The 9,486-nt window shown below is 32.3% G+C and overlaps 1 protein-coding gene across 1 annotated transcript; it reads left to right on the plus strand.

Moving 5' to 3' along the window:
* Positions 1-2,793: 2,793 nt before the first annotated feature.
* Positions 2,794-4,108, plus strand: LOC108485169 (uncharacterized). Its single transcript, XM_017789013.1, has 3 exons — positions 2,794-3,108; positions 3,250-3,561; positions 3,680-4,108. The coding sequence occupies exons 1-3, from the start codon at positions 2,794-2,796 to the stop codon at positions 4,106-4,108; spliced, it is 1,056 nt and encodes a 351-aa protein (XP_017644502.1).
* The last annotated feature ends 5,378 nt before the right edge of the window (positions 4,109-9,486 follow it).

Genomic DNA, 9,486 nt, shown 5'->3' on the forward strand with positions numbered 1-9,486 from the left:
ATAAAACATAATAATAAGGGATGAAGTTTAATTACCGAGCCTAGGGGCAAAAGTGTAATTATGCAAAAGTTTAGGGGCAAAATGGTAATTTTGCCAAAGTTCGTATTAAGGACTGTTTTAATGAATGTATGTATTAAATAAGATTAATTTGGTATTATAGATCAAGAGAAACGAGATTCAAGTCGTGATCGAGGGAAAAACAAAGTTTACGAGGAATAGGCTCGATTGTTAAAAATTTTGTACCGAGGTAAGTTCATGTGTAAATAAGGTAGCATAATTGTTATTTTTAAATTATTGATGTTAAATATATGATATGCTGATTTTTATCATGAAATATATGCTTTGTGGTTATTTTCGAATAAAATGCAAATTAAGTGTATTATTTGTTAAATATAAAGTGCTACCGAGTATTGGTTTCGGTATTTTACGGAAGATGGCAAGGAGATGTGTTCGAGGAAAATCCCGTTTGAACCTTAGGAATAGATTAAGATACAAGTGACATGTCACTAGGATGGTTGAACATCCGAACTCATTGAGTTGAGTCCGAGTTCACTTATGGATGTGAAATGTCCGAACTCGTTAAGTTGAGTCCGAGTTCGTGAGATGTAACTAGGCATCCGAACTCGTTGAGTTGAGTCCGAGTTCACTTATGGATGCGATCACCCGAGCTCATTGAGTTGAGTCCGAGTTCACTTATGGGCGGGCTACATGGTAGCTTGGCTACAAATGTGGCACTTATGTGCAAATTATCCATGTATCCGAGTTATATTCCGATGTGTTCAACGGGTAAAATTTCTAGTGAAATGGAAGAATACTTAAGATGCAAGTGACATTTTGGTAAGTGTTGTGAAATGGACACTTTGGACAGGTATGTACTTAACCTTCGGGTTGAAAATAGATACAACAACGATAAGGTGGTAAGATGATGAATGATGTTTAAAAATGTGATATATGTTTTAGTGATACCATGCTAAAGTTGTTTGGTATAATTGTATGGTTATGTTACTTGTTATTTGCATATGAACTTACTAAGCATTTATGCTTACTCCTCCTTTTGTTCATTGTAGTTTTAACAAGTCGGCTTGAGAATTGGGATAGGTCAAGACTCGTTCACACTATCCAGAAGGCCTAAATTGGTAAAATGGCTTGTGTGTTTTGAATGTGGCATGTATGGCAAAATACTCACTTTGTGTAAATGATCTTATGATATGGCTATGGTTTGGAAAGAAAAGGGTTTGTAAATGATTAGCCATTGGAATGGCCAATCTAAGTCATATTTGATGTTATGTATGTTTAAAATGCTATTTAGTCCATGAAAATCCTTAGTAAAGTGAAATCGCCATAAAAGCAGAATCTAACAGAAGAAGTGATGTAAATTTGAAAAATCACTAAAAATGGTAGAAATGGAATTAAATGATGAGTAAGTTATGAAATTTAATATTAATAAATCTATTTTCATATGGATTGAACAAAATAGGTATATGAATTATATTTTATGAGATATTTGAATTTTTGTGAAACAGGGCCAGAGTGATTTCTGGATCCCCTATTCTCACTTTAGAAATTCACCATAAATTGTACCAAAATAATTATGTGGTGTATTTTATATTATTAGAATCCTTATTGAGTCTAGTTTCAGGAGAAACAAACAAAATAGTTATTGAGACTCTGTACAGGGAGATATATGATTTGTAATACACAGAGGTCAGAGCTGTCAAACCCTGAAATAGTGGAGACTTTAACTAATAAACTGTACTAATTGGCCCAACCAAAAATTCTAGAAAAAAATTAGTAGATAGATATATGAGTCTAGTTTAAGGAAACATTTACGGAATTGGATTTCGAGTTTCAGAACTCGAGATATGAATTTTTAAGTAACTGTGATGCTGTTGGACAACTTGTCCGAATTTGTTTAAGTGCTCAAATAAGTTTAGTAATGCCTCGTGCTCGACTCCGGCGACGGTCTCGGGCGTGGGGGTGTTACAAAAACTGTACCTTAATTGCTTGAATTAACCTAACCAAATGAAAATCCCTATTTTAACTTTTCTTCAAGCTTCATTCAGCCATAAAAGATGAACATAAAGATGGCTTTATGTTTTTTTTATTTAATATATCATTTATTAACTATTTACCAAAATAACCTTTAATAAAAACTATTAAAAACATCCATTTAGTATCCTTTTATGTCAAATTACACTATCAATGGTCTAATAACATCATAAGGACCTTTTAATTTAATAATTCATAGCATTTAGACACCTTTAACAAATAGAATGCAACTTTTGCATTTTACGCGATTTAGTCTTTTTCTCAAATTGGCTATTCAAACGATAAGATTAACTCAAGAAATTTTCACACATATCAAATAACATGCTGTAAACACTAAAAATAATATTAAAATAATTTTATGACATTGAATTTGTGGTTCCAAAACTACTGTTTCGATTTAGCTAAAACGTGCTATTACATGAATATTGGCTACAAAACATGGTAAATTTTTTTAAAGAAATGGCTTGTTCTCCAGATGATTATTTGAAATGTGTTATTTCCTTATTATAAGAAGAAGCATATAATTGGTGGGAGCCCATAGAAGCTGTGGTACCGGAAGAGAAAATCACTTGGGAATTTTTCCAGGGTGAGTTTAAAAAGAAATATGTTAGTAAAACGTATCTGGATAAAAAGAAAAGAGAATTCCTCGATCTGCATCAAGGAAATCTATCATTATTCGAATATGGGAGGGAGTTTGTATACCTTAGCAAATATGCTCGAGATATTGTACCATCTGAAGAGGAAATGTATATACGATTTGAAGATGGGTTAAATGATGAGATCAGAATGATGACTGGGGGAACTAAGATACGGGGATTCGTTGTTCTGTTAGATCATGCTCAAAAGATGGAAGAGGTGTACAATAGAAAAATACAATGGGAAAGAAGAAATAAAGAATCTTATAAGAGAAGTTCCTCTAAGTCAATTTCAACATTTCCGGCTAAAAAGTTTAGAGATGATTCTAGCCAATCCACTTTAGTGTCGGAACGATCGAATAGGAACAAAGTAACTCAACAAGAATTTGGGGTAACGATTAAACCTACAGCTAGTGTTGGTAGTGTACAGAATGCTCCCAGGCCTAGATGAAAATATTGCGGTAAACCTCATTCTGGTGAATTTAAAGGAAAGACAGAAGCTTATTATAAGTGTGGGGCTACTGATCATTTCGTTCGAGATTGTTCTCAACTGTTAAAAGAGTAGGAAGAACAGAAAGGAAAGCAAATAGCCACTTCTCAAAGAAGTAGACAATCAGGCCAAAGTAGTGCAACTAGGACTGCTTGTTTGTATATGAAAGATTATGCTGCCCGGTCAGAAGTTAAACCACCTACACGTACTTATGCTATCCGAACAAGAGAGGCAGCTACAGCTCCAGATGTAATTGCTGTTACATTCTATCTATTCGATGTTACTGTGTATGCATTGCTTGACCCTAGGTCTACATATTCTTATGTTTTCACTGTATTAACATCAGAAAAGAAATTGTCTGTTGAACCTACTGATTATGATGTTCAAGTCACTAATCCATTAGGTCAAAGTGTGATAGCCACTGAAAATAAAATGCTATGAATTTTTCGCTGATTTGATGTTGCTATCCTTTCAAGAATTTGATGTTATTTTGGGAATGGATTAGTTGACGAAGAATGATGCTGTAGTAAATTGTAGAGAAAAAGGGATTGATCTGAAATGTCAAACAGGTGAAATGATTATTGTTGAGTCCAAAAATTCGAAAGGAACTGTTAGAATTATTTTAGCTTTTTCATCTCAGAGGTTAATGCGGAAAGGTAATAAGGCATTTTTAGCCTATATTCTTGATACTCGGGGTTCTAAATTGAAGTTAGAACAATTACCAGTTGTTAATGAGTTTTCTGATGTGTTTTTTAAGGAATTGTCAAGTTTATCACAAGATTGTGAAGTTGAGTTTGTAATTGATGTGATTCTGGGAACAGCTCCGATATCAATAACACCATATAGAATGGCACCGACCGAATTAAAAGAGTTGAAGACACAATTGCAAGAGTTATTAGACAAAGGGTTCATCAAACTAAGTATGTCACCTTAGGGTGCAGCGTCTTATTTGTGAAAAAGAAAGATGGATCTTTGAGACTGTGCATTGATGACAGATAGCTAAACAAAGTCATAACTAAGAACAAATATCCATTGCCACGTATTGATGATTTTTTTGATCAGTTGAAAGGTGTTGTAGCATTTCGAAGATAGACCTCTGATCTGGGTATTATTAGTTGAAAGTTAAAAAGTGTGATGTACCGAAGACTACTTTTAGAACTCAGTATGATCATTATGAGTTTTTAGTAATGCTATTTGGCTTGACTAATGCACCTGTTGCTTTCATAGATTTAATGAATCGAATTTTCCAACCATATTTGGATAGATTTGTAGCTGTGTTTATTGATGATATACTAATTTATTCCAAGACAGAATCCGAACATGCACAACATTTGAGAATTTTGTTACAGACTTTGGGAGAAAAACAGTTGTATGCAAAGTTCAGTAAATGTGAATTCTGGCTTCATGAGGTTGGATTTTTGGGCCATATTGTGTCAGCTGAAAGGATTCGTGTGGATCTGAGTAAAATATCTGCAAGTGCGAAGTTTTCTAGGATTAGTAGGATATTACTGCTGTTTTGTTAAGAATTTCTCGATGATTGCTTCCCTGATGACTTGATTACTACAGAAGAATGTTGAATTTGTGTTGTTTGATGAATGTCAGCAAAGCTTTGATCAGTTGAAGAAGATGTTGACAGAGGCTCCAATTTTGACTCAGCTAGAATTTAGAGTTCCGTATGTTGTGTACAGTGATGCGTCCCTGAATGGTTTGGGTTGTGTATAGAATTGGCTATCTTCTCAGCAGTTAAAACTACACGAGAGGAATTATCCTATACATGATCTTGAATTGGCTGCAATTGTTTTTGCTTTGAAAATTTGAAGACACTACTTATATGGTGAAAAGTGTTATGTGTATACAAACCATAAGAGTTGAAAGTATTTAATGACTTAGAAGGAGCTAAATTTGATACAGAGACTATGGCTAGAATTATTAAAGGATTATGATCTGATTATTGACTATCACCAGGGGAAAGCTAATGTGGTTGCAGATGCCCTCAACCGAAAGTCATCTTTGTTTGCACTTCGGGTGATGAACACTCATTTGTCACTTAATGAAGACAGTTCTACACTAGCATAATTGAGTGCAAAACCTGTGTTTCTTTAGCGGATTTAGGAATTCTAATATGAAGACTCAAAATTGGTATTGAAAAGACAGATGGTTTGGGGCAATCAAAGTTCAGAGTATACCATTGATGATAGCGGTATGTTATACTATCGCAACAAAATTTGTGTTCTGAAAAATTCAAATTTGAAAAATGATATTCTTTCTAAAGCTCACAATAGCATGTATTCTATTCATCCGGGGTAGTACGAAAATGTATTGTGATTTGAAAAGAACGTATTGGTGGCTGGGTATGAAACGGGAAATTTGTGAATCTTTGGAAAAATATCTGATTTGTCAACAGGTTAAGGAAAAGCATTAGGTACCAATGGGTTTGCTACAACTTGTAATGATTCCTAAATGGAAATGGGAGCATGTTAGGATGGATTTTGTGTTCGGATTGCCTATGAGTCCGAGAAAGAAAGATTCGATCTAGGTCATTGTGGATAGATTGACTAAGTCAACACATTTTATCCCGATTAGAACAGACTTTTCACTTAAGAAGTTAGTAGAATTATATATGCCTGAGATTATAAGATTACACGGGGTTCCAACATCTATTATTTCAGATCGAGATCCGAGGTTTACATTGAGGTTTTGGAGTAAACTACAAGAAGCCCTAGGTACAAAGTTAAATTTCAGTATAACATTTCATCCCCAAACTGATGGACAATCAGAGCGAGTGATTCAGATTTTAGAAAATATGCTGAGATGTTGTATATTCGATTTCAGAGATAGTTAGGAAAGGTACTTACCTTTGGCTAAATTTGCATATAACAATAGTTATTAGTCTAACATAAAAATGGCACCATTTGAAGCTCTTATAGAAGAAAATGTAAAACTCCATTGTATTGGTCAGAATTGAGTGAATCCAAGTTAGTAGGAGTTGACTTAATTTGAGAAATTGAAGAAAAGTTCAAATCATTTGGAATAGTTTGAAAGCTGCGTCAAACCGTCAGTAATCATATGCAGATTTGAAAAGAAGAGATATAGAATTTGCGGTTGGCAATCGAGTGTTCTTAAAAGTTTCACCGTGGAAGAAAGTGTTACGATTTGGCAGAAAAGGAAAACTAAGTCTAAGATTTATTAGACCGTATGAGGTTATTGAAAGAATTGGCCCATTAGCTTATCAGTTAGGTTTGCCTCCAGAAATTGAAAAGATTCATAATATGTTCCATGTATCCACGTTGAGACGGTACAGATCAGATCCTTGACACGTGATTCCTCATACTGAAATTGAGCTACAACCAGATATGACTTATTTAGAAGAACCAGTGAAGATTTTAGTTTGAGAAGTTAAAAAATTATGAAATAAACGAGTACCATTAGTTAGAGTGTTGTGGCAACGTCATGGCTCGGAGGAGGCAACTTGGGAAACAGAAGAGGCAATGAGATCACAGTATCCGAATTTATTTCCAGGTAACAAATTTCTAGGACGAAATTTCCTAAAGGGGTGAGAGTTTTAACAACCTAATTTTTAGTGGTATTGGAAACAGTGATTCAAGATCACTAAATCCGATGAGTAAGTTTGAAATTTTAATAAGTTAATGTTTATGAGTCAAATGTGATTTTTGAAATATTTTTGAATTAGTGAATTTTGTGAATTAAAATGATTTATTAGGTAAACTAGGTACCGAGACCTCAATTTCGTAAACTGATTCGTAAATATTTTTATATTTACGGAGTATTAATGAGTTAGTAATAAAGTTCCGTTAGAAAATTTTAACGTTTTGATAGTTAATTAATTAAATAGACTAAATTGAAAAAGGTGCAAAACTTGCGAAAATAATTAAATAGCTCAAGTGTTAAATGAAAGAGGACTTAAAAGGCAAATTAGCCCAAAAATGATAGCTTGGGCAGCATGGGCTGAGACAAATCAAAGAAATCAGGTGAAATAGGGTAAAATTGGAAAAATTAAAAAAGTTAACTTACAAATGAAATAAAAAGAGAATTCTAGAGATTTTTTCATAATTCTTAGCCAAAAACACCATTGAAGAACCCTTAAGAAGTTGGTTTTCATATATTACTACATGTGAGTTCAATTCTTGCTCTTTTCTTAAAACTTTTGTATTTTTAAGATTTTTACAACTAGGTCCAACTATTAAATTCATTAGTTTTTTATTCTATGAGTGATTTTGAAAGTTTCCATGGATAAGTTCTGGAATTTTATGATGAGTTAATATGGATTTGAAGCTCTAGTTTTTTTATGTGATGATTTTATTAAGTGATTTCAATAGAAGTTAATTTTTAGGGCCTAATTGTGAAAAAGTTAAGAATTAGGGTTTGGTGTTAAAATTTTGAATATAAAAGGCTGTGTGGTAGCCTAAAATGATTAGATAAAGTGTTAATTGAGAAAAATTAGCTCAATTGATGGGTTAATTGATTAGGGACTAAATTGTAAAAATTGTATAATTTAGGGTAAAAGTGTAATTTCAAAAATTGAAGGGTATAAATTGTGAAGTGAATTAGAATTGAATTAGATGCTAATGAATGGAAATTTTATATTAATTTTATATTATAGACCAAGAGCTCAAAGAAAGTCGTGGAAAAAAAGAAAATAGCCGATTAGTCCCTGAATTTTCTACAACTTTTGCAAACTATTCTAAGTAAGTTCATATGGTTGAATTTTTTTGATTATTTGTTAAAATAGAAATGATACAATGTATTATTTCATACGTTTGCTATTAAGTTATGATTATTATGAAAATATGATATTGGATTGAAAGTGCAAATTGAGTAGAACGCAGGATTGAGTACGATTGTTCCATGTTACAAGATAAATTGACGGATAAGACCATGGTAAGACCATGGCAAAGTGTTAAATGTAAGACCATAGTTGGGCTATGGCATTTTAGTGAAAAGACCACAACTAGGTGATGGCATCGTGAACGTAAGACCATAGTTGGACCATGGCAGTATTTGTACAAGTGTAAGACCATAGCTGGGCTATGACATCTTGATGATAAGACCATAATTGGGTTATGTGTAATGACCCAAAATTCACGGGCATCAGAAAAGTACATTAACAGGCCTCCATCTTAGTAAATCGAGTTCGAAATAATTACTAGAAATATTTATGAGTTTAGCGATGTGTTTAATTAGGTTTAAATTAGGTGAATTTAGCTTAATTAAGAGTAATTAGGAAAAATGACTAAATTGAATAAAGGATGAAAGTTAAATTATAGATTAAAAGAAAATGAAGAGGACCAAAATAGAAATTATGCCATTTGTCCTAAGTGAGGCGGCATAAGCATAAAAACCTGAGATTTTTATGGGTTAAAATATATATTAAATTATTATTATTAAAAGTAAAGTAAAAAAAAGGAAATAAAGGAAAGAAACAAAAGAATAAAAAGAAGGAAGGAAACAAAATAGCAGGAAACGAAACAGAGAAGAAACAGGGGAGAAAGAAAGAAAGAAAAGAAAAAGGGAAAATAGGGTTTAAAGGTTCTAAGTTAATTTGGTAAGTCAATTTAGCCCATTTTCTTATGATTTTTGAGTTTTTGAAATCCTAGAGATAAATAGTACTTGTTTTAAGTAGAAATTTTGAAAGTCATTAGATTTCTAAGTTTGGTTCATGTTGAATAAAATGATGGAATTGGGGGTTTATTTGATAGAAATTTTGATTGGAATTGAATAAAGGATTGAATCGTAAACTAAGCTATAAGTTTTGAGTTTTAGGGATTAAATGGAAATAAATTCGAAATTATGAAAATATGCTGGAAATTTAATAGTTAAGTATGAGTTTGGACCAAATTTGAATAGAAATAAAGTATGAATTAAGATAGAAAAGTAAGTGAATTTAGTTAGGATTAAATTGAAATTAAAGTAAATCAACATTTTGTACTAAGACTATTTTGGACAGCAGCAGTAGTCTAAGTTTGAAAAATCACCAAAAATTGTAGAAATTAAATTATAGGATGAATAAAATATGGAATTAAATCTTATTGAGTCTAGTTTCTTATAGAAGAAACGATATAAGCAATTGAATTGTAAATTAAGAGATATAATGAATTTTGTGAGACAAGGTCAGAATAAATTCGGGTTCCCCTGTTCTGACTTTGGAAAATCACAAAAAGTTGAAGAAAAATAATTAGAGGCTTAAAGTTATATGTTTAGAATAAATTAAATTATAGAAATTAAATTATAGGATGAATAAAATATGGAATTAAATCTTATTGAGTCTAGTTTCTTATAGAAGAAACGATATAA

Source organism: Gossypium arboreum, chromosome 1 (assembly GCF_025698485.1).
Source record: "Gossypium arboreum isolate Shixiya-1 chromosome 1, ASM2569848v2, whole genome shotgun sequence".
Taxonomy (NCBI): Eukaryota; Viridiplantae; Streptophyta; class Magnoliopsida; order Malvales; family Malvaceae; genus Gossypium; species Gossypium arboreum.